This window comes from Ostrinia nubilalis, chromosome 3 (genome assembly GCF_963855985.1).
Source record: "Ostrinia nubilalis chromosome 3, ilOstNubi1.1, whole genome shotgun sequence".
NCBI lineage: Eukaryota > Metazoa > Arthropoda > Insecta > Lepidoptera > Crambidae > Ostrinia > Ostrinia nubilalis.
Genome location: NC_087090.1, coordinates 4,679,113 through 4,706,031, shown reverse-complemented (window position 1 = coordinate 4,706,031; position 26,919 = coordinate 4,679,113). Strand labels below are relative to the sequence as shown.

Below are 26,919 nucleotides of genomic sequence, written 5' to 3'. Positions count from 1 at the left end.
ATAGATTACAGTTTACAGTAATATGTTGGATAAATAATGTAGCTTTACTCTAATAGCTTGAAATACCTTTAATGTAAATAAATAAGTGCAATGATAGAGTGATGAGTGAAAACATGTAATCGTGACTAGCATTCAATTACGAATATGAGTTGTAAATTAAGAAAGTTTCAGTACAATTTAATTTTATATAAGGGCGAAATCCTGAAAGGATTTCAAATGAAGCACTATTTTTTAGACTTGAGGAAGCATCGTTTCATCAGTCTTCATTGAGTACATATTAATAACTATATTGGCGGGCGTGCTCAGATGCCCTCAATCTGCGAGGGGGTTTGCCGCGAAGATCGGCTACGTAAGCCATCTTCGGGCACACTAGCGTCGCCAAGACAGCTAGAAATCGGTCGGATGGATCATCATTATTAATGTATTACAAAACTTAGCGGTAACGAGAATTCTGGAAGATAGCCACTTAATCTAAGATATTGTATTTGGACATACGTTACTCGGCCTCGCTGCCGGAGACTTGTTTATAGTGACACGTTTCGGGCTTGTGTGGGTGGGCGCGGCGGGCGTGGCGGAGCGCGCGCTCACGTGCACACGACGAGGTGCAGCGCGTCCTGGCGGCCCACCACCGCGAGCAGCGCGCGCGCGACGTCGCCCTGCCCCGCGTCCCGCCGCCTGCGCGCTATAACGGCACCAGCCCGCCCCGCGTCGTAGGGTTTCGGGCCATGTAGATGTCCATGTCGTGGTCGGTCCAGTTGTCCGACGTGTCGCAGTAGCCCATCCCGATGGAGCCCACGCTGTACCGGCTGGCGGGGCGCGACCGGGACCGCGGCCGCCGCCGGGACCCCGCCGTGCCCCCGGTGGCTCCGCCGGCCGCCCCGCTTAACGACAAACGAGACGCTCGTTCTGATGCCGCTCCTAAAGATTGACGAGATTGTCGAAGATCTAAAAAGTGAAACTATGATCAGTACACGCCACGCTCCACGTGAAAGTTTGATAGGAAATGTCATAAATTATATTCGCGTATGCGTTAATTTAGTCACTCACCGGTTCTCGATCCTAACATGCTTCCTGGATATCCAGGAGCTCCGTATCGGCCCGATTGTGAATAGCTATGCTGCGATTGACCATCTGCGAGGGAACGAGCGCGGCCTGGACGCCCCGGTAGAGGATCAGGGTGAGTCGGTTCAGTGAAAGTACGCGCTCGCGGGATCGAACGTGAGCTGTAAGCTGACACTTGATCCCATTCACGTTGCTTTCCAAAGGCGCCAAGTGTTGCCAGCGACGACAGCGGACCGCTTGGACTTGGTGTGCCGGTGAGACCGCCACAACAAGGGTTAGGTAGTTTTTCGGATGCCTGAGTATGTAACCGGTGGACGGTCCGAGATCGGCGACGTGAAGCAGCCGCAAAGACGAGTACTGCCACGACGATAGTGCCGCAGATGGCAGCACTCGCCGCTATCGTAATCTTGTCCATGTTGGAGGCTGCGGCTGAGACTGTGCGTACTTCTCGACACTGTGAGTACGGCACTGTCTCTGGACTCACGTGTACCTCCTCCAGGGAGATAACGCAGACCACGATGCATTCCTGGAATGTAAAGTAAAGTAAAATATTTAGTTATCCAAAGAAAACACGACCACGACGTAATATACAATTCAAAATTATGAAGGTGTTGTACCTGAGAGGGAACGTTTTTAATTTTAAATTCTCGTTCGCTGGCCTCCAAGGGTGGACCTTGTTTAAAGCTTTTGTCTCCGAAAAGTCGATAAACTACTCGAAATCCGAGGATATTCGCTACATCCGAATCCCACTGTATAATGACAGAGTTATCTTGTCTATAAGCATTCTTAACAATGACTTCATTGGAGTCATCTATTTTAGGTTTCTGTTGAGGAAAATTCATGACCAGTGGAGGGCGTTGATTAGGAGCATGACGCCAGGTTGGTGCAGCGGGCCTCACAGAGGGAATGCGGCTCGGGCGCGCTGTGCTGGTAGTAGTGGTCTGCATACTCTTACTGAAAGTTCCACTATCAGAAGCTGTGCTCGTTGTAGTAGTGGATGATGTGGTAGCATTTATGATATTGTCCCGTGTGGTAGAGGTTGTCGAAGATATTATAGTAGCTGAAGTCATCTTCCAGTCAGTGCTTTCCTTTTTTGTCGTTGTCTGTTTTACCGACGCAGTAGTTGTTTCATGGTCACACACCAACTCATTAGGCTCAAAACTGTAAAATCCACGTTCTCTAAAATGTGGAGGGTTGCCACAAAATTGGGGATTTCGTTCACGTGATGTAACTTGCAGTTCTCCATTTCGAATCCATTCTATAATCCAACGTAAGCGACAGTCACAGTTCAAAAATCTTCCGCCTAAGCTTAGGCCACGTAGTGTTTGATTTAGATGGGCGAAGGCTTCCACTGGCACAGTTGGCAATGGGTTTCCATCCAAAGCTAACAATGTTATCGCTGGATTTTTCAGGAAAGCTTCGACAGGCAGCTTATTAAGTAAATTGAATCCAATGTCTAAAACCCGCAAATCAGACAAAGTTCCAATTGCTGATGTAGGAAATTCTGGCAATAAGTTGTTGAGAAGACTTAATGAACTTAGAGTTGTTTTTATGCCCGAGAAGGCATCCTCTTTTAAGTTAACAATTAGATTCCTTTCCAAGTTAAGTGCAGTAAGCGATTCTAATCCTTCAAAGGTGCGGCTGCCATCAGGGCCCGGGAGTTCTCTGATGCTATTTTGTGACAAATCCAAGAACGCCAAACTACGGAGACCTCTGATACATTCAGGAACAACCTTTTGCTTGGTACCTTTAAGATTGAGGTTTTTCAACGAGCTCTCCAAACCTGATAGTGCATGATCGGCCAAAGTTATATTATTGTCTGATATTTTCAAAGTTGTCAGTTTACGTAGAGTAATAAATGAATGATTTTCGATGTGAGTTAGAAAGTTTTTCGACACGTCCAGTAAAGAGAGATTTGTTAGTATTTTAAGAGCTTTCACTGGCACTTCGGACAATTCATTGTCTTGTAGGTTTAAATTCTTTAGATACGGCCCTTGACCTCTAAAAGCATCGTCTTCTATTCTTTTGATATTACAGCCCGATATTTGAAGATTATGTATTTTGAGATTGGCGAACATGTCGTTTTTAAGGACTGGTATTGTTGAATTATTTATGTAGAGAAGGTCTATTGCTGTACCTCGAGCACTCGTGTTTAGTGCAGCTAAAAGCGCTACGAAATCCACCTGCAACAAAACATTGTTATATTTTTATAGGATTTCGAAATAAGTACTTATGTAATTTTATAAAATGTTTAAATGACTGTATTTGGTACCTGATCGCACTGAACAGATATTTCTCTGGCCAAGTTAAGTGCGCAAACACACGCCGCTTGAAGCGCAGGGGCGCCTTCCCATGGACATTGCGCGTATACGCCTTTCAGCAGCAATGGGAGAAGCACTATTGAAATCCATGCCCGAGGTCTGGTGCGGGAACGTGAGCCCTGAAATAGAAATATTTTTTATTTTTAATCTATATATATATAAATGAAACCCGTTTTCCGTTGTCACGACATAACATGAAAACGGCTTGACCGATTTGGCAGATTTTTTTTTGTAGTTTTCTAATACTCTGTACAAGGTTTTTACGGAAAAAAATATAAAGAAAATCTCTACGCTAAGGCGGTACGAAGTTCGCCGGGTCAGCTAGTGAGTAATAAACTTGCACTTGGATGATTGACTTGGATTTTCTAAATAGACAGAAGATAAAACAAGACGGCATATTCTTAATCGAGTTATGAGTCTAATCGGCGATTCATAAGTTTCTCGCATTGGGGACAATTGAGTAGAATGTAACGAGCACGAGAACGATCAAGGCGTTCAGGGAGCGCGAGGTGAAGTGCAGCGTGTCGGCCATGGGCTGTAGCCCGGAAAACGCAGGCTTTCCCTGCACCCGTAACCGCCATCGTAATAGGCGACCGCTGTCAACCCAACCGTGCTGCCTCGATTTCAAACCAAACTGCAAATTGACCCGTTATAAAACCAGAAAGTAAGCCAACAAATTATTTCATTAACCATTGATTCTGAAAATGTACGTGTATTAATGCCATTAATAATTAAGTAAACATTTGCGACGGCACGACAGATAGCTAACGTTTGTCGATGTCCAAAAATAATCGATGGTGTAAACAGTAGCATCGAGTTTCAGAGTGGTTTACAGATAATGTTATTTTAGCTCAAAATACTGGGGAAAATGTTTTATGCATTACATGTAGTGTCTCTTTCTTTCGTGCGCCAAAAAGATGTAGTTTTTGTTACATCTTAAGTTTTATAGAGTTAGGAAGGGATAGATATGATGCTGATATGATAATATCTCTATCATAAAACTAACAGTTACCAGTTTAAATAACAACACTACATCTTTCCTTTCGTGTTTACGAGTAAGTATAGAAACGTAACACTGACACATTTGCATCGGTTAACAGTCATCCGATCTCGTCGTAACGGTAAACGCGGAGGCGCGAAGCCGCGCGGCCCAACATTTCTGATTCTCTGAATTCTGATTCACTTTCGCGCGGCCTTTGCCCCCAGATTATTTAAGCCTTATTATATTTGTGCTAAATAATAGTACAGGTTTCCATTTCGAAGAAGAATTTATGTAGTCACCATGTTTTACTGTACAGTTAGCACCTTTATATTTGTAACTTTCCATACGGTACTGATCTTAATAATTTGTCTAGTGGATTGATTGTGTTGTATGAAATTGAATACAATTCAGAATATTGCGTGTATTATTATTTACGTTTCGGAATTAAATGCAGAAATAACATTAAGTAACAATGTGTTTTAAACCGTCTCTGTGGTCTAGTGGTAAGACCACCTGCTTCAGACGCAAAGGTCTCGGGTTCGATTCCCAATGGGGGCAGATTTTTCTGTTCGGTTTGGTTGGTGGTAGGGCTTGTTCTAAGTCCGCCTGGCTAGCTACCACCATCTTACCTATGTCTGTCGCCATGACAACAATGTTAACAGCATTGTTGTGTTCCGGCAGTTAGAGGTAAGATAGCCAGTTCCTCCGTGGTTGAGGATTCCGGGCGAAGCTCCTTCGGCCTGATCATCACTTACCATCAGGTGAGATACAGGCCAAGACTCCTTGTAAGTTGTAGTGGATAAAAAAAATGTTAATACGTCATTATAACTATACAGGGTGTTAGGTAAATGGGTATATGAGCCGACACTAGCCCATGTTAACATGGTCATATAAATGGTATGGTGAAGTCAGAAAATTAATATCTTCATTTTAATTATTTTAATTTTCATACAAATCGGATTTTATAAAATTTATTTTGTATGAAAATTTAAAAAAATAAAATGATGATATCAAATTTCTGACTTCACCATACCATTTATATGACCATGTTAACATGGACTAGTGTCGGCTCATATACCCATTTACCTAACATCCTGTATAGAGAAGTACCTACTCAATCAAGATTGAAATAATTAAATGGCTATAAGTTATTTTATTTGGATATGCATACCAGAACCAGTTACCGATATACTGGCTGAATACTATTTTGTGCGTAACTATTTTGCGAATAAAAAGCTGCCTTCTTTAATGAGTGAAGAGAGCGTGAGAGACAGGCGAAGGAAATATTGACAGGTTTATAGGTTTAAGGTGCCTTTAGTGTATGAAATATGTGATGGTTATTAGTATCCCGTGTACGTGTTCGGTGATTAGTATCGGTTACCGCACGTTGCGCACGCGCGGAAGAACTTTTTTCAGCGCGCACTGCCCACCTTCGCTTGTGCAATTGATGATTTAATTGGACGTAATACATCGTTTTATAATTGTTGATAATACGGTATAGGGCTATCAGCGTTTCCACCAAACTGAACGCAGTTTCTTCCACCTCGAAATTGGCAATCAATTTTTTTCCGCTAATGAAAATTGTGATCATACACGTACACCTAAGATTTATTGAAACTAAAGGTGAATATTTAGTTCCATGCGTTCTATTTATCCATAAAATCTATCACATATTACATACATCTATAGTAAGTGGGTGAAGCAAACTGTTGTCTGTTGAATATTTTTAATTTTTAAATTAACTATTTTCTGTTTTTTTTTTCTATTGATATTATTTATACTTAGTTGATTAATTATTTGTAATCTTAATCATTATTCGTTTACTTAGCAACCGGCAACGTAATATACGATTACTTCCATTCATTCATTTTTAGTATACGACAATAAGAAGAAAATTAGCTAAGTGCGAGTACCTACATATATTATTTTTATTTTATAAACAAGATTACCACTAATCACATCTATACGTTTGTATATTCTGTCACTGAAAGCATAAACACTCTACTCTATTAATATTCTATTGCTAATTATTTTTAATGAATGATTGTACGGAAGCTTTATTAGAAACTCTACCTACTACCTACGGCAGAAAGTAGAGTGTACTAAGTAGCTTTAAAAGCAGTAGTTAGGCAAGTTAATTGCAATTTTATGTTTAAGTAAATGACATTATTAGTGAGCTTGTCACTGATATTACAAAAAATATTGTCACGTAATAATGATTACATCCATTCGTTTCGCTTTTTATGTTACGAATGAGTAAGCGAAAGTGCCATAAAGTAATTAAATTTTGCCATCAAATGCTAAGTAAACGTTAGTTTGTTACGACTCGATAGCTTCTCCAAACATAATAGAGTTGAGTGAACAACAGTTGCCTAACTGACAATGTCAGTCGTGAGTCCACTTAATTTATTATAAACGAGTTTTGTTGTAATTGGTTTAGAAATACCGCAATTCAGTTTCAATTATGTTTTACCTTTAGTTACCACCTCACCATCTTCCATTGAATTTGCAAATTTCTTAATACACGAAACTAAAGAGGTTTCGCTCAGATACACTCAGAATCTTAAATATTGGAATTGCTCGACTCTCGCTTGACGCATTCGCAAACAGTGGACGCCTTGACATGAAGGCAAACACTGGAACTCGGATATTACAAAAGTTATTTCCATAATAGTAGCGAGCTTCAGCTCTTACTGTTGAAGTATGTAATGTAATCTCAAAATGAATATTCACTTAATGCAACTACCCATTTTAAGGAATTAAAATTACTTAAATGTAACAGTCAACGGATTAACGATTAGTTAATAGTTTTTAAATCAACCACAGCAGCACAGAATCTGTTTATTATCGAAAGTCACAAAATAGAAAATTAAACGCAATGATTTTTAAAGTAACGTTGATTTGTTGCCTTTTCTAAATAAAAATGTACCTACATAAGATAGAATTGATATGAAATCAAACAAAACACAACGCTCTTTGCATTTTGTTAAAACAAGACCAAGAGGCAAATTAAATTATTATGAGCTTTTCTTCATAACTCTAATTATAAATTACCTTAACTTGAGCGTTATCCGAAACTGCAGTAGAGCGCTTATCGTTAGTATGCAATTAGGCGTACTCATGCTTGGCAAGTCCTCCATCCGAGGATTAGCTCGGATTGCTGAACCACTTGCAGCGAGGATTAGGTGTGAGATATTGGAGCGGCGGGCGATCGTTCATATTGAAATATCTCGCTTGGCCGGTGGAGCGCGCGACGCCGCGGATTGCGGCTAGTCTGTATTCATGGGGTATGCCGCCCGCGCACGTGCCCATGGCGCCCGCGGCCACCATTCCGGGCACGTCCGCAAATTACGTGCACGAACAATTCGGGAATCAATAGACACGCGATACGATGGGCGTTTTAAAAACCCAACATCAGATTATAATTCGTAAACATGCCCTCTGGGATTTTATTTCAAATGAAATGAGATGAGATTCGAATAACTGCGGAGATGCACACTAATGGCCAAGTGACACTAACCAGTCCCTAGTTAGAAAGGTGCCAAAGAACTTACACAAGCTTTGGCATTCAGTCTGGTTGGAAAGATAATTTGCTATGCTAGATAAGTTTAGTGGAAATTGTACTAACTGTTAAAATCCTACTTCCGTATGCATAATAAACTTTATGTAGATGAGGAAAACTCATAAAAAATCGGAATCTCTTAATATATTCGCATACTGTATTAAAGGGAGAGTTAAGAGTGTTTAGAGCAGCAGTGCGCGACCGGTTTCGTGCTATTGGTATGCAATCAGCGGCTTGAGAGAATTCTAATCAATTACTGAAATAACTTGTACACGAAGAACGCTGGCGTAGGTAAACCCACGCTGTCACAAAACAAGAGATAGCCAATTTATTGTTTAGGGCTTCGCATTAGAAGCTCGAGGTCATGCTCATGATTGCTTTGGGAAGCTCGAGGTCATGGCTAAATTTTTGAAAAGACAAAATGTCAAACTAAGTTGATTCTAAATTGACTGACGAATTTGTTCATTCCTACTTTTACTGTTGAAAAGAAATTGCATAAAGCTACGAGCTTTTACTGAAAGAATTCATTTTCATCATTTTACTAGGGAATTTTTGAAAAGCCAATCATGTTACCAGGGAAATAACTGGTTCTATAAAAAATCTAGTTTAGTGCTTGGCCTCTAAGCTATAAATCATAGGATCGGTTCGGAAGCGATCGCGCCAATAATAGGCAAAAACTCGCGGGCCGCGAATACCAGTATTGCCCGTCCAGCGCACTTGATTAATGCAGCGTCAGATTTTGCATCCACGATAATGGATCATCATCGATTTACACGCTCCATTATTATATTATAGAACTAGTTAAGATCACGCATAAGTAGTGGGTATCTTATAGAAGGGTTTAATCCCTTCTTTTATTTATCCCCTTTTATTAGGTGCTATATTATGTTGATCACATAATCACGATCCAGTTCGAAAATTGTTTACATTCATAATTAAACTGGTCTCAGTTAGACTTTCGAACTTGCAGCGAAAGTTGTTACGTGTGTATTTAAAATCGAATTTATGAGTTAATCATTTTTCCTCGTATCGTATTCGAGAATGCTAAGAAAGTGTCTTTGTCGATGCGATGTATTTTCAAAATAAATGACACTTGCATTGTTAGTCATGATAATATCTAGTTTTGAGTTGTTATTTGTAATTTCCGAGCTAAGTCATATCGCAAAGTGGAAAGTGATGATGGTCGTGTACCTACTAGTAAAGTCATGTGATTTTCTGCTCCAAGTAGTGGCGGTATGTTAAGAAAGCGTATGGTATACGTTTCTGCGGAGACGCTCTATGTGACGCTGCTGCAACTTTTCACACTCGTTGAGAAGTGTGCTAAGTTAGTAAAAAATGAAAAAGTGGCGAATTCAATGCCCACTATTTTTCTGTAACATTTATGGTATCCGTCAAGATGTTCACGCATGAACAGGAAACATACTCAACTCGTTATGTAGTTATAGCTGTGTTCAAAATATAGGTTAATTGTAAATCAATTGTTTTAAGTGTTTTATTACTAGACTGCGCCAGGAGGAGGGTTATTAGCTTTACTGTTTTTTTTTTATTTATTTATTATCTCATAAAAGTTACATCGATTTTACTTCATACTAATCTACCAAACTGCTGAACAGTTTGACGGCAATTAAATGTAGGTTATGCTATTCTCAACTTCCTTAACATCCTCGTTTGTGGTTTACAATTATTCATACTCCATTTAACGGAACAACTCTAAAGTGCTTATCGAGGCGTAAAAGGTATACATTTTTTAATTTATAACGTCGCGGCGCGCTTTGAAAATTTTACGTTCCTCTGTTGTACAGTTCTTCTAAATTTATTGTGAGCCTCTTCATGATATACCGGGGCCATTAAAGTTTCATGCCTTGGCGGGAACGTCTCTAGAACGTGCAAACTTGAGACTCCACAATTGGATTCCCGGCTAAACTTCGCTGGATCTAAACTTGTAACAGGGATGATTGATCCAATCTGGACGGCTATCCACTTTGACTTCATCCAAAATGTATGCTTTGTTAAAAGATTTAGTAGCACGTTTTTCAAGTGGAGGTAACTGTAAATCAGCCCCATTCTATTTTAAATGTCTATGGGTGCTGGTAACCGCCACTTTCTATCTATTGGGCCGCCCGCTTACTTGTGTACTTCGTAGCGTGAAATGTGAATAAAACTTTTCCTTGTACCGACGCTAAAAACTTCAAAGCTTTCTGTATAGGTCGACATATTTTTAATGTATCTTACAGTTTATGAAATTACAGAACCTTTTCAGAATGAATCGGTTCTCATCGAGTACTAGTATTATAGGGCGTCTCACGGATACAAATATGAACAATTTACTGATTTTTCCATAATGCCGACATTGTCTACCTACCTCATAATATGGTGCGACGTCATTTAATTAAACGCTTGCTCATACTATATTCACGAACTTAATTTGTCACATCTCGGAGAAAGTGTGTGACTCAAGCTTTAGCACGATCGCTTTTATTCATAAGTATTGATCTCATCCTTCCCTAGTCATGCACGAGTGTTTTCTATTCTTTAACACAAACGCACGGGGTCATTTATGTTGCAAAGTAGGATAGTTAAGAATCATCATCAGTTTTACGACCGTGAAGTGGCACTTACTTTCTTCTGTATTGTTTTGGATGTGTGGTGGTTGCGGATATCAATAGAGAGATTATACATAGAGGCAAGTGGTTTAGCTTGTTGGCCGGTGCGGTCGCGGTGATCTAACTGGCTTGATATGTCGGTCGCCGCATTCCCGTGCGCTATGTGTGTCCCAGTTTTACCAAAATCTTGTTTGGTTAGACCTTCTCTACATTTTAGTTTACATTTCCTTTGATGGCGAGTTGAATAACTTTAAAATTGTGTACCATGCAGATAAAATGTATGATAAAATGTTCGTAAAGAGTACAATAAAGATGAATTCTTTAACGGCAATTGACCAAAAAACGTAGACGTTTTACATTGTTCGAATCTTAGCTTCGGTAGCAGATTGGACTTTTAATATTTTTATTTGCATATCGCAGTATCGAAATATTAAACCAAAATAGGAGTCAACAAATATAGCTAACAATAACGGTGTATACGGATTTGTAATACCGAACCAGTTCGGTGGGAAAATAACCCAGTAACTGTGTTTGCTTAGGATCCTGTTGGACTGGCGGTTTGCATAGCGACGGCTTCGCCTCCCGTGATCAAATACACCCTGACGTATCGTGTGACTTCACTGTTCCTATGTGTGATCCATTATTGATCCGTTTGTAGTCTTATTCAGCACAAAGCTACTTTTTATCATCAAAATGAGCTCCAAAGATCCTCGACAAACTATGTAAGTAAGTAAATACTTGTAAACTAACCGAAGCCTACAAGTTTAACAACTTGGACTTTCACCAATTTTACGCTAATTGTTTTGAATTTTTAGGACACGATGTTGTAACTTGTAACTAGAAATTCTGCGTTAAAACTTCTGGACGGACTTTCTGTTTTCACAGTTTGGTTGAACGGTGCTGTTGTTTCACATTCACGAACTTCGTCTAGTTTCTTTTAGATGTGAAATGCAATTTGCGGTTTGCTTTACGATGCAGTCGATGGAGATCATTAGTTGGAAAGCGGTGGTAATGATGAAGGAGCATGTGTCCATGCCGCGGGGCCCGTTACGTGGCGACGAGCCGCTGCCGCGCTGACCCGGCGGCTGAGTCCGTATCCGTGTACCGTCGCCCTACATGCCTTATTTCATTTCTTTCTATTACTATTGCCCTAGAACTTTTCCTCGTTACTGTTCGAAATGTGTTTTTGATTGTGTTCAAGAATGACGAAGCGAAACTGTAGTCTACGGAATCGGAACTAATTGAGAAATGATGACGCGTTGGTAGAGTGCTTTTATAAGTTATTTCAAATTAATTAAAGCTTTTGTTTAAAGATACTTATAATAAATAATAAAATATAATAAAAGAAAAGCATTGCGGCTTTTATTGTGTGGAATTTTAACTGCAAACGGTTATTTTTTGAATAAATGTCTACTTATGATGATTAAATACATGTGATATGATCATGCGAGTTTTAAATAAGTAGAGAATAGGAAATATCGATGAAATCTAATGGGTATTAGTTGCGATGAATTATTTATTAGTTGGAGCGGTAGTCGGTGTTGGACACTCGGTGCCGTTAGCCCGTGGCACGCGTCGGCCGACTCGTGGTCGTGGTACCTGTAGGTAGCCTTCGCGGCAGGGCTTTGCGAGGGCAATCTTAGCCGAAAGCTCTTTTAAAGTCAACTTACTGGTTGATGGTAGGACTGGCGGTCGTCGCGATTCGACTTCTTTTGCGTGAATTTAAAATTAATTTTATCAAATCCGTTTCATTAAATCGGGTTCCTAGGAAACTCCAACTGGTGAGTGTAAATGCGATAGCCCTCATTTGTTATAAAGTAATATAACAACGATATGTGGGACTGTTAAAAGTTATGAAATTAAACACGGTTTGGCTTTCATGGAGTCCCCACTCTGATATCCATTAACATTCGATTCTAGAAATAAAAACAATCAAAATGGAGTACCTACTTCGTATAATAAATAGGTATGTTTGTTGTGGTGTACGGTAGAGGCTTTGCGCGGCATGACAATGTGAAATTGAAAATTCAGCCCCTCGTATTGGCAGATAACGAGCGCCGCGGATCCGTAACGAACGGCTCGCGATGGAATCCAATTAATAATTTTATTTATTCATTTCAATTTTGTTGACGAGTTTTGCCGTAACAGACTTTATCCGGCTTTGTTGGTTTTAGATATCTGTTAAATATTAAAATAGGTACTTGACAGCCATTCAAAAGGTGGATGTAAAACGTCGAGTTATACTTTCAAGGCGTATAATAACAAGATAGCTATCGTTATTATTTTATAGTTTTTCGAGTGACCAATAATTTCAATTGCGTGACCGATGAGTAATAAATACTAACAAATCTAATTAATTGGTAACAAAGTTAAGTGATAATTTGTCAAATCGAATAATAATTATGATTCCGCATGAAATACTTGTGATTTATCCGTCCAAGATCCTTTGTTTCTACATAAATCTTCACAATTTATTAAACTATCAATAATAAACTGTCAGTGCAATTATAATAGCATGAGATTGTATACAGGGTGTGCGATATGAAATAGGCTCTACTATTTTCCTAATACGAGTACTTGATTATGAGACGGTAATACATATTATCTTAGTTTCAAAATTTCAGAAAATCGTTTTTTCAAACCAATTATCGCACTTAAATATAGTCTATCCTATGGAGTCGGTTTCCTGGGAATGATAACTAATTAAAGAAAATTAGGGAAAATCGTGATATTTTGTGAATAAGGTAATACTGGTTTTCAGGCAAAAAGCTTGGTTCGAATTAACTGATTGCTCTAACTTGTCCTTTAGAGCCTCACAGAAGAGATAATTACTATAGATATCGGCAGTTTAAGATGTCCAGCGGAGTAGAAGTGCCCATTAGAACTCTTCGATTGCGTCACGGGAGGTGGCGGGTAATCGACCCTCCTAGCCTTCACAACGCACGCATATAAAGCGATTTTGCGCTTTGATCATGCTTTCAGATTAATTACATTATAATCCAAGCTCTTGCATCATTGCCTATGTCTTGGTACTATTACTTATTCTGTGCCTATGTCAAGTTTTTTTCTTTAACTTTATCGTTTTAAAACTTTCGCTTGCAATATTTTTTACTTTTGCAATCAATTTGTAATTATGCGAAATGATGTCTAGTGTCTGATCTAACATGCAAAATAATAATTTATTGAATTAATTGTAAATAAATGACACTTAAATTCATAACATAGAGTCATTCAGTACATGAGTAATCATTGGAATGTATTGTAAAATGAGTTAACTGCCGTTCCAAACAGCATTTGCGGAAGCGAAATAACTATTTACTGCAGAGTGCATTATTTATGCAGTTATGTAACAGCCGAGCGGCTGTGGGTAATGGCTGCGATCCTGGAGAGCTCGCGTTTGGTGCCCGGGCGTTCCGCGCCGCTCTGACGGGAAGCGGGGCGTTCGCTTCTCCGGATCCAAGTCATTTTATATGCACTACACTTAAGTAACTTCCTAATGTTAGTTTCGCTTCAATAAAACGCGACATGAAAATTGCTACTTTGAAAATGGGATCTCTATAATAAAAGGTTTACGGAGAAATCTTCTTTTGAAACAAGGTTATTGTGATCTGAGGAAAATCTTGGAACAACGTTTTTTCATTTCAAATAGCTTGTGTGAACTCATTTTCTAGTATTGAACGTTGTAAAAAACGATCGGTATGCGGTGATGCGTTAATGGTTCCGGAGATTCGCGCAAAAGCTGAGTGCGAGACGATGCGCCCGCGCTGGCCGCGATGCCGAGCGGCGCGAGACCATGCTGCAGCCTGACCACGATTATGGTAAACAGGCTCGTTGTCGATGCAAATGCCGTGCCAGTTACACCGTGCAATTAGGTGATTATTCAAAGCGCCTTTTGAGTTACTTTGCCGAACGCCGTTCCGTGACTTTTAACGGACTTGCCAAGTAGAACAAGCTTTTGTTTCGATTCTTTAACCGTATCTCGTTTACTTTATTAATTAATTAATAAATAATATCTATCGTGCCTACAAGGCGTGTTAGGTTAATGTGATTGATATTTGCGACTAAAAACATTAATCTCATCACGCGCCGTTGAGTACTCAGTCTTCAAATTGATGTGGTTTTTCTAAGTTATATTAAAGTACCCTACATTTTAAATTGCTGGTTTGTTTCTTGGTTCTGGTTGGTTGGCAGTGTAGCTGGTAGATCGAAACCTTGAGAAAAAAAATATTTTCATGATATTTATAACGTTCGATAAGTTTTATTAATATCAGCCAAAGGTTTATTGTTAATGACTATTAGTCATAATTTTTCATCCAGGGTTAAAACTAGCTTTGAACTAGGTAGTAGTGAAAGAGAAAATAATAGCCGTGGCCGTAGCCTGCAGAATTTGCAGATGCATTTACCAACATACATCTTCCTAAAATATCATGTTACCAAGCTGACGCCACAGCATCAAGTTTGCTCCGAGCGTAACAAATCACCCGGCTACGTTACGGCACCCATAAGACGAGCTAGCAAGTATAGATGCGCTATAAAAAATGTGCGAGTGATCGCTATAAGAATTTCTTAGTTCACCGACGCGGCGCAATCTCGTGTTGCGCTATTCTTTAATGCCCCGATGGCCGCTAATCTATCTTCGCTGCGACGTGACTGAGATGAATGTCGCCTCGCCTGCCACCTGCTCGGGAGCTCTAAACCCTCTCACTATCGTGTTATGCCGCATCCAATATGTTTGACATTAAAGTCATCCGCACGTTATAGTCATCGCATTTCTTATTGCCTGTAGAACTTTTTGTTGTCTTGATTAACAATAAAAACATACAATGTTACTAAACCTGGTTGAAAAAGAACCACCCTGTATTGCCACTAAAGCTTATTGAATTGCTAAGCACTCTAGTTTATTAATTGAGCCTGTCACAGCCAGCTCGCAGTCTGTTGTGTGTGGGTTTAAGTTCAGCTGTGCAAGTACAGAGCGATGCAAGCCTCGGTAAGCTATCTGTTCCGCGCAAACTATTGTCTGTGTTTGTCTCCCGAGTGAACCACAAACTAATCACAAGTTCCCAGCACTAATTTCTATTGCAAACCGTAAAGGATCCCTTTAGTCGCTTGTTCTCGCATTGTTTGGTTAAACCGTATCTGTTTGTGATTGTTTCTCAAAGCAATTGAATATGATTATTTATTCGATTTTGAAAGAGACTCGTCCATTGCGGTTCGTTGTTTTTAGCGTTCACGATAATTACCACAAGTGGTCTACTGTTGACCAGTAGAAAAAAAATCGCTGTCGCCATTCGTGAGACATGTAATTACGTCCATACAAGATCATCGACTGACTTTGAATTATTGATTTCATCTTTACCAGTGACAGAACGAAAATCTTGTTACTCCATAACATTTACTGTATAATAAGAAAAGTATTAGAATAGATATTTCTTAACAATGTTATTTCGTTTCCTACGTTGTTGTTTTTACGTGCCTCACTATTAGTTAGCTTCTCTCACTAAATTACGTCGAAAGTGAAAACTTATAAGTGGCTGCCATTCGGCTTTAATTATGCGAGTAGTGAGGAAACTTTGTGTTTTATATGCCAGTTGTTCTACTCTTGTGACTAAGTTATAGTAAGTTATTGTATGTTAAACCTTTTTGAAATTTATCGCCTTTTACATGCGGCTCACGCTTGACCGTATTTTTATTTTTTATTTTGTCTATGACAACTCTGTCACCTTTCTACTCTCTGATCTACGATCCGTACATGTAATTGTTTGGTGTTTAATAAATTCACATTTATTTCCTCGATAAAGACTTTAATTTATCAGGTTATGGGCCCAGTAAGCCCTAAAAGTGAAGCAGTGTAAAAACTTTTGTGGAAATACATAAAGCGAACATTACAAAGTGAATGTGAACACAATCTACAACACGGCGGGTATCTTTTGTTTTTTCAAATTTTCGTCTTCAAACTGAGCAAAATCTCGAAAATGGCAGGAAATAATTCACTGGCATTAATTGAAAAGTTAATTGGCCGTGAAAACTATGCAACCTGGCGGTTTGCAGTCCAAACTTACCTGCAACATGAAGAGCTATGGGACTGCATCGAAAATTTTGACTCAGCGGCAGTTGTGGACAGAAAACGTGATACAAAAGCTAAAACAAAGATCATTCTTCTGGTTGACCCCATTAACTACGTGCACATTCAAGAAGCGAGTACTGCAAAAGAAGTGTGGGACAAACTGTCTTCTGTCTTCGATGACTCTGGGCTAACACGTCGAGTCGGCTTACTGCGTGATCTGTGTAACACCTCACTCAGTGCATGTCAAAGCGTAGAAGAGTACGTGAGCAAAATAATATCAACAGCTCATAAGCTCCGGAACATAGGCTTCAAGGTGGATGATGAGTGGCTCGGAACACTGCTGCTCTCCGGTCTTCCTCAGTCTTATCAGCCTATGATCATAGCTATCGAAAGCTCCGGCATGAAGATAACTTCCGATGCTATAAAAGCAAAGTTATTACAAGATGTAAGGCAATCCGAAAGTAATACTGAAGCATTTGCGGTGAACAGAAATTTTAAGAAGTTTCACAAGAAAGAATCTAAGGGACCTAGATGTTACACATGTAACAAATATGGACACAAGAGTCCCGAGTGCAAATCCAAACCAAATAATGCACAGAAGTCTACGAAGTCTTCATATGCTGCTGTGTTTATGGCATCATCCAGAGACTATGGTGATGCATGGTATGTGGATTCCGGTGCGTCCGCTCACATGACAAAACACAAGAACTTGTTTCTGACTCAAACAGTTCCCGGTGTTCAGAATATAAGAGCTGCAGATAATAAGTTGTTAACTGTAACATGTGCAGGACAAGTGAGCTTAGATGTCTACAATCATAAAGGGCAAGAAAACAAGGTACTGTTTACCAATGTACTGTATGTCCCAGATCTGGCAACCAATTTGTTGTCCGTAAGCCAGATATTCAAAAGTGGTGGCCAAGTGAAATTCAACAGTACTGGCTGTACTATTTTAAACAGCAAGAACCAAATTGTTGCCACAGCAAGTCTCATCAACAACATGTACCGGCTGAATACGCCAAAAGGCTATGCATGCATGTCAGATGTTGAAGAACAAGATAATTACTTATGGCATCAACGGATGGGGCACTTAAACTTCTACAGTTTAAAGAAGATGACATCCAACACTGAAGATGTAGTTCTCTCAGCAAAGCCAGAGAAGGTGACATGTTTAACTTGCAAAGAAGGTAAACAGACACGACTACCTTTTAAACATGAGGGCTCCAAAGCTACAAAGGTTCTTGAGCTGGTCCACTCTGATATTTGCGGGCCTATGGAAACACAATCACTTGGTGGTGCCAAATACTTCATCACATTCCTTGATGACTATTCGAAGAAAATCTACGTTTACTTTCTCCGAAACAAGTCTGATGCCATTGAAAAGTTCAAAGAGTTCAAGAACGAAGTTGAGAACCAGTTAGATGCTCAGATATAAAAACTCTTCGCACAGACAACGGCCTGGAATATGTAAATGGGAATTTCTCAGAGTTTCTGAAAAGTGCTGGCATCATTCACCAGACAACCACACCCTACACACCCGAACAAAACGGAACTGCAGAACGAATGAACCGGACACTTGTCGAAAGGGCAAGATGTATGCTGCTTAACGCTAATTTCCCAAAAATGTACTGGGCTGATGCCATACATACTGCAGCCTACGTCATAAATCGTTCTCCAACTAAGTCCCTATCGTTCAAAACTCCAGAAGAGATGTGGTCCGGTCTGAAGCCAACAGTCAATCACATGAGGATTTTCGGCTGTGAAGCTATGGTGCACTTACCCAAAGAAAAACGAAAGAAATTTGATCCAAAGGCACACAAGATGATTTTCATCGGATATTGTGAACACACAAAAGGTTACAGATTCATAATACCTAATACTAGAAGAGTAATTAAAATCAGGGATGCTGTATTTATAGAATCCAGTGTAAAAAGAGACTTTGTTCCTGTAGAGCTGTCAACAGTGACACCTGAAACAGAAGAATGTGATACAGATGATACAGATTCAGAAAACTCGTATGATACAGTAACAGAGAACAGGTCTACTTCAGAAAGTGAGTACTACTTCAGAAGTATCAGTTCCCCGGAGACCAGAAATATAACATTGAGACCTAGAAACAGAAACATACGAAAGGTACAAAATCTGGAAGATGAAGAGGAAAATACTTACCTGTCTAGACACGAAGAGACTCCAGTCGATTCTACAGCATACATTCCTGAAACATACAAAGAAGCTATTAGTTCAACAGAAAAAGAAAATTGGATAAAAGCTATAAATGAAGAGTTAGATGCACACCAGAAAAATGAAACATGGACATTGGTAGAGAAGGAACCAAATGCAAAAGTTGTTGGATGCAAATGGGTGTTCAGACTAAAAGATGAACCAACTGGTCCACGTTTCAAGGCAAGGCTTTGTGCAAAAGGATTTTCACAAACCCCTGGGATTGATTTCAAAGAAACTTTTGCTCCTACCGTGAGGTACGACTCAATCCGTTTATTGTTGTCAGTGGCTGCGCACGACAATCTTGAAATCATCCAGCTTGATGTGAAGACTGCCTTCCTGTATGGTGAGCTAGAAGAAACCATATTCATGAGTCCACCTGAAGGTCTGTCCTGTGATAAAAAGATGGTATGTAAACTTAACAAGTCATTGTATGGTCTTAAACAGTCTCCACGTTGCTGGAATAAGAAATTTGACTCTGTTTTAAAGAAATTTGGTTTTACTCAATGCACAGCTGATCAATGTGTATATGTTGCTCAAGTCAATAATAGTAAATGTTATCTTTGTCTGTATGTAGACGATGGATTATTGTTCTGTAAAGATAAAAATACACTGAAAACAATAACAAATGATTTGCAGACCATATTTGAAATGAAAATATTAGATAAACCAAGTAATTATGTAGGAATGCAAATTGAGAAATCAGACAAAGGCATATTTATACATCAGACTAAATATGTAGACCAACTGCTGCACAGATTTAATATGTATAATGCCAACCCCAACAGCGTACCAGTCGATCCGCACGTGAAGTTGCAGAAGGAAGACGGTGAGCCTGAAAAGAACATACCCTTCAGAGAAGCGGTGGGCTCCCTCATGCATCTGGCTATAGTGAGTCGACCAGACATAATGTATGCTGTCAGTCTGGTAAGTCGATTTCTTAATTGCTACAATGAGAGTCACTGGAATGCTGTCAAGAAAATCTTAAAGTATCTGAAGGATACGAAACAGCATGGCTTGTTCTACAGCCGATCACCAGAGTGTTCAGAAGTCACCGGTTATGCTAATGACGTCGACACAAGACGCTCAGTGACCGGTTATGTCTTTTTGAAAAACGGAGCGGCTGTGACATGGTCCAGTCAAAAGCAACAAACGGTAGCTCTTTCAACGACCGAAGCCGAGTTCATGGCGGCTTGTGCTGCCACTAAAGAAGCTCTGTGGTTGAGACAAATAATGTGTGATCTAGATGTTTATACGCAGGGCTCTATATGTATTCACTTAGACAACCAAAGTGCTATTAGCGTAATTAAAAATATTAACTTTGCAGATATATTTACAAATCATATATTGATAATAATCAGTTTGCAGATATATTTACAAAAGCATTGTCAAAGGATAAGTTTCAATTCTTAAGGCTTAAACTTGGTATGTTCTCCTTTGAATCTCTTTTCCAAAAGTAAAATAATATAATTTGGTTATGTACTTGTTTGTTAAATGTTTTAATTTGTAATTATGGAGGTACATAACACTAATGCATAAGTAACTAACATAGATTTTTGTTATCTTTGTTTTGTAAAAGGCTTAAATGTAGAGGGAGTGTTAAACCTTTTTGAAATTTATCGCCTTTTACATGCGGCTCACGCTTGACCGTATTTTTATTTTTTATTTTGTCTATGACAACTCTGTCACCTTTCTACTCTCTGATCTACGATCCGTACATGTAATTGTTTGGTGTTTAATAAATTCACATTTATTTCCTCGATAAAGACTTTAATTTATCATTGTAGTTATGAAAATATGATCATATTTCCTTCTCCTTGGTGCAATTCAGTGGTCAGAGTCCTTCGAGGGGTATAGGGTTTAAATAGCAAGGGTTTTTGTCAGTAGCATGATACATATTCATTCTTAATAATTCAAATGTATAACTACTTACTTAAATTAATAATATAAAGAACAGAATGCATTTCATTGTGCAATCCTTATAATCTGAAGTACTCGGTCTCTAAGCATCTAAAGACTCTACCTAGTTATAAAAACAATAATTAATCTACTGAGTCCTCATATACCCACCTACATTTTTACCTAAACATGATTGTATTCCAGTCACGCACTGTGCCTGTCGTACTTATTTGTAATCGACCTCTAGGGAGTACTTAAACCAGTAGATACAATCCAGTGTTTATTGTGTGTAAATAAGTTGCTAGCGGTTAGCAGTTTTTACTTTCCGTATGAGAATTTCTTAAGCAAATTTGTGGCTTGGGCAGTCTTTCACCGCTTTGTAAGGCGAGTTTCCGACATTAACCTACATGTTATTTGTGGGCCGCAGTGCGTCGGATCGAGTTGACCTCGCAACGAGGTGGCGTACACAACACTGTAAACAATGCCGCGCGTCTCCCACGGGCGGCGTGCGTCTGCTGATCGGCAACACAGTTACCTCTCATTGTCTCCAGTTCGCCGCAGTTCTGTTTTTGTCCACCACGAGTCATCGGTGAAAATCGGCAACAAAAAGCGCAACTTTTCCGGGAGTGATAAATGACCGCGCCTTCGACTCGTCGAAGTTAATTAGACGCCTTTGTTTCAGCGGTTCTATGACCTGCGTAATGTGATCAGATGCAAATTGCTACTTCACGTCTATTAGTACTTAAACACGGTTCATTTAAAACATTGCCCTTCCGCTTGCTATTGGGTAAAATCAGTAGTCTAGAAAGATTAAACTTTCATACAGTATAGGTAGGGTGTGTATAAGCACAACCTATTTGTGGTTAAAATATGTTATTTATATGACACGTTATTTTTATGGGATCTATAAAATTTATCGGCTAATCAGAGAACATTAATCTCGAGTATAAAAACAATAGCAAAAGATAGGCGTTTACGCTGAAGTCGTAGAACCGAGGGTCTCCCCATGAGTTCTCTCTTGGGGCCTCGGGGGACAGATGCTGCCTCACACATTACCTATGAATAGAGCTTTTACGCCGAAAGTAATTCTGGATTTACGAGCCCGCTACCAAACACCATTACGGTCGCGATTCGCGGTGGCAACATTAGTTTATGAATGAGGAAATTTACATATAAAACGGGTATATCGCACAGAGAAACGAAACGGAAGTTTTTGAATTAATTCTGAGAACAGGTGTAGCGCCAGCTCTGATTCGAAAAGCCAATTAAACCGTGCTCGCGAGTGGCGCAGGACTCGAATAAGCGCAATTTACTGGCTCGCAAATTTCACAGGCGAATGCCGGCAGAAACTACAGGCGAGCAGCTGATGTTTGGACTCCATACCCCATTGTGAGCGCCCTGCACACAGCAGAATTACGGAGCAGATTGTTGACGTAGCTTTCGAGTTTCTGTCAGAGAATTCAATTTCGCGGTTTTTGTTGCTTGTTTCTTTGCTAGAGCTTTAGTTTAGTGCTATTTATTACAAGACAAGCACCTGCTATTTGAAGAATTCATATTCGAAATAGCAAACATTTACTTAATTCGTATGCATCTTACCTTTGAAACTTCATTTTCGCGCAACTTCATGTTAGTTACAGAATTCAAATGGTTGAATTGAACGTCTCAGGTAGAAAACGTAAAGTCAGAAAATTCATGACTTATTATTACTTGTACTTTTTTAAACAGCAGTAATATTCAAAGTAGGTACAACTACTAATTTTAAAGGGGATTAAAAATACAAAAAGAGGAGAATAGGAAATCAATTTCCTACATGATTTGTTTCCGTACTTGTACACAAAATATTTTAAAAATACATTTCCTATACAGTTGTTTCTATAAATACAATCATTATGTAGTATAGTATACAGTGAGGGAGGTGTGAGTAGGTTGGGGGTAGTTGGTACTTGCTTAATGCCACGATCTATCAAACGGAGGATTTACTTACTGATGGCATACGAAAACGACTCCCCTGGATAATATGGATGGGTTGACATTACTACAGTAATCTTTGTTGATTGTAGTTTTGATGTAGGTACATTACTTGCGTAGGTACCTAGGTATTTGTTATTTTCAGTTCTATTACAATTTACAACTAGACTAATAATGCCAATGTTGATTGTGGACACAAAGTATATTTTTATGTGCACACCTTTTTGCGAAAATTGAATTTTACACGAAACTCATCTAATTATAAACGGTGCAATAAACTTTACTCAACTTATATCACGTGAAATGTTAACTGTAATGGGTGCAATTAAAACATTGACAACAACTGCAGCTGGCGACTGGCTGTTGAATTCAGAAAGCTGAAATAAGGCTTTATTTACACGTGGGTATAAAAATTCTTTATATGACTACATATTTTAGTTACGCTCAAGTCAGGTAGTTTTACGGCCTATCTAGTCATTTAAGTAACATAAATGTTACTATAAATAAATCAAATCTTTCATGTTTAATAGGTTCAGTTCGTCAGTGGAGTATCATGTTTGTTAGTTCATGAGCACGCCGCCTAAGCCGCCCAAACTCGCAACTACAACAACGTTCGCTATACCGACGTAAATTGAAATTCACGCGTCGACGAAGCGGTTTAAAGTTGAGAAGTGCTTCAACATTAAACCGGTGTCGATCAAAGTACTTTATAACTTTAATTCATCATTTTTGACGTATTTTGCAAAATAATTTGTGCAATTTTAAATAAAACTTATCTTTAACAATTGATACTGACATCTGAATTTGGAGCCATGTGCTGAGTCTCGTTAAAAGTCCATCGAATATTAATTTATTGATTTATATTTCAGCAGTTGAGTTCGTGAAGTGTTATGACTTATGAAGCAAGCTATAAATTTAACTCTGAAGTGCCTAATAAAAAAGCAATTGGTTGATGGCCTAAGTTTCGTACCAATCTGTATTAAAGAAAGCTCTAATTTATTTTATTGCTAAGCTGGAGTACCTACTAAAGTCTGATGAGATGTAAGCTTACATAATACATCATGGTTCCATCAAATTGACAGGTTTGAAGTATGTGCATATTATTATGTAGCATCACGTATGGCGACGATTATTAAATTGTAGGCAAACGTAACGCCACTATCACATGACATAAATGCCAGAGGCTAAATCTTGTCAAGTTGTGTATAGTTCCGTGGAAAACTAATAATTTTAGTTGTTACGAGAGGTGCCCACTTGCCCATATTAAAAGTAATTTATCACGATTTTACGATGCTATTGTACCTATTGCATGTATTTGTACTTACATAAAGTGCAAACTAGTGATGCAATTCTATTATTCTAGTTTTAAAATACTCACTGAATATATTATGTTATACCGATATGCGTTTACAATTAATCGCAATGTAATAAACTGTAACAGTAATCGCAAGAGAATTCATTTAGTAGACGCAGACGAATAAATACAACAGTTTTTTGTACAGTATTAATCTCTTAGCTAACCAACAAAATCTCGTGTTTTCTTTAAAGTGGATAAAACGCATATCATCTATCCAGCATTTTAGAAAACTTACGGGCAAAATAATAGGTACTATACAATACGTTTACCAATTACAATAAATGACTCTACATACGGAATATATTTTTGCTTTAACAATCGTGTTCGATCTCTTCGATCGTATTGCTGACTCGACGCAACACAATCAAACTTGAATTACAGACTCAAGTTTCGGTGCCTTAAGGCCGAATTGATAAGCCAAAGTTAGGCACTCTCGAAATGACTGTTGTTAGTCGCTGTTGTTTAAATCAATACCAACACTTTGAATACTAAAAATGTTGTTTATAACATCCTGTTTACTCAATCAAATATTAAAAATTAAATGATAATTAGCATTTAATAATTTTATTTTAAAAAACGATTGTCACTTTAATTTCAATTCCATTAGTTGCTGTGAAAATGTATTGCTTCGTTCATAACGAAGTGCAGCCGACCCCGGAAATTGACTGCGCGTGGCTTTTAGTTCCGCCCCAGATGTGTATTCTATACTAAAAAGGAAATTTTAAATGAAACTTGTATCACACAAAAGATATACTCGTATCATTAACGTATTCTCGTAGAAATAGGTTCTTGGGAAAAATATATTCGTCAAAATAAAATCATCTGTATATTCTTATTATTTGTTTACTTCAATTACTCTACCATGACTGTGCTTATCATTATTAATTAATTAATTGTCATTATGAGAACATAATTCGAATGTTTATTAATAAAGAATGGTATCGATTTATAGATATCTACCAAAATAATTTTTTTTCTTATAATTTTATAAATGATGCTGTGATTGATGTCCATTGTCGTTGAGTGGATGCATTTATGATTGTTGTTGTAAACTATCATGACTGATGTTTATTTTCATATTTTTAATTGTTCATCTCGTTTCTTTGCCAAAATATTATTTCCTAGCAAATTTTTTTGTCATCTCTTTATGATGTTATAAATTATTAATTATTTATTTTACTAATAGACATGTAATGAATATTACGAATCAAATCTTACCTCATCGCCAATAATGCCAATTCCGATCGTGTGCACGTCAAAACCAATGACTTTCTGCGCGTTTCGACGGATTGCATAGATAGATGATGTATTGCAATTTGCAGTATTAGCAGTGTATTCACCTGCGTGTAAGTCATGGTACTTTGGGTTTTTTTATTTGAGTTTAGGTACAGTTTAGTGTTATTTCTAGTACATATCTGGAAATAAGAAGCGTACAATTGAGAGTAAACAGGACAGTAATGACATAGTTGGGGCCCGGAACTGGCTTGGATAGAGCATTCAGCCCTGAAGCCACCCCGCAGGGTGAACGCCCCATCGTCGCCGCCTCTACAAATACACTACCGAGACGGCACACGAGAAACTCTGTCGGATAAACAGACGGCCAATATTGAAGTTGCGAAAACGTAAAAGTAATTTGTATCCAAAATAGTATCGTTTTAACGTCGCGGCCAAGGAGAAAGTGCGCGTTTGACATAGCCACACGTGAGTCTGCTGTTTACCAAGTCGCGGAATATTATGAACGTGATAATGACATGGCGAAAATGGCTAGAACAAAGTATTAACTAGCCTTTCCTTGTTGTGTTGACACTAAATGCTGCTTATTGCAGGTTTCACTTGACTATTGACGAGTTAAGTGGTTAAAACCCCATCGAAGTATGTTATTTAGCCATGATCGTAACAAAATTATTTACTTTTTTATAATCAGGATTTGGATTATGTCACAAATTCACAATGAACTTTCTTACAATGATGTTCTTTGTGTATTTAGTGTGACTCTACAACTATAGACATGTTTGAACTGTGTACTTACCAGACTTATTGTTTGTTTGTGTGTCAACATTCAACAACAGCGGACGAAAACTAATTTCGTTAATGTGCAGCCCAGTGTCTTGCTTCGAGTTTGATTTTAACTAGGTGTCTGCCATTCCCGAGCTATTTGTTTTTTTCAACCTGATTGTTGCGTTCTGTTATGTTACTAGCATGGCGAAAATATGTATAATCTTCAGAGAAAATAGTAGGTCTCGTACAATTGTGGAAGAAATTATCGTTCGTGCCGGTCTCTGCACGTTGATTCTTCATAAGTGGGTCAATGTACGCGACGAGATTTTCTTTCGCTCAGTACCAGTTATCGTAGAAGAATTCGTATAAAAAATACAGAAATTTTAATAACTCACCATGATTGAGGAATCCACGCTAAACACCTGGAAAATCCTTTAAAACTGGCCACTTTCTTCTAGCACTAGCACGGATTTTTACTGTAAATCACCGATAAATTGTCATCATTGAGTCACAACAGTGGGAAAGGGGTCACTTTCGATTTGTTTTGGAACCGGTACTGCGCTCACGCCGGTGGGTTCAGGCCCATGTCTCCGCGAGGGACGCGCGCGCGGCAGTCGGTGGCGGCGCACTGATCAGCGGCTCTGGCTCCCCACCATCGCTGACCTACACCTAGTTGCTGCTCCGCACCGGCTCCGGTAAACAAACGGTTCAGCGACCGATTGCACGACGCGGACTCAAAAGCAGTGGACGTGTGGCCCGACGCTCGGCTTCTGTCCGTGCAAGAGTTACATATTTCTAATTCAATATGCTAACGGTTCCCGGGAGCGTTGGTGCGTTTAGCGCGCATCTCGCTTCTGGGTCGCGCCGCGCGGCCGACACACTATCT

The 26,919-nt window shown here is 38.9% G+C and overlaps 2 protein-coding genes across 2 annotated transcripts in view; one reads left to right on the top strand and one right to left on the bottom strand.

Moving 5' to 3' along the window:
• LOC135087653 (rab3 GTPase-activating protein catalytic subunit) overlaps window positions 1-26,919 on the top strand; it is a 32,011-nt gene that overhangs the window by 2,852 nt on the left and 2,240 nt on the right. The window lies entirely within an intron of this gene.
• On the bottom strand, window positions 665-26,919 carry LOC135087345 (leucine-rich repeat and immunoglobulin-like domain-containing nogo receptor-interacting protein 1). The gene is made up of 5 exons (XM_063982138.1): window positions 26,429-26,919; window positions 3,335-3,502; window positions 1,680-3,245; window positions 1,048-1,588; window positions 665-945 (listed from the first exon to the last, which is right to left on the bottom strand). The coding sequence occupies exons 1-5, from the start codon at window positions 26,429-26,431 to the stop codon at window positions 683-685; spliced, it is 2,541 nt and encodes an 846-aa protein (XP_063838208.1). The 5' UTR covers window positions 26,432-26,919; the 3' UTR covers window positions 665-682.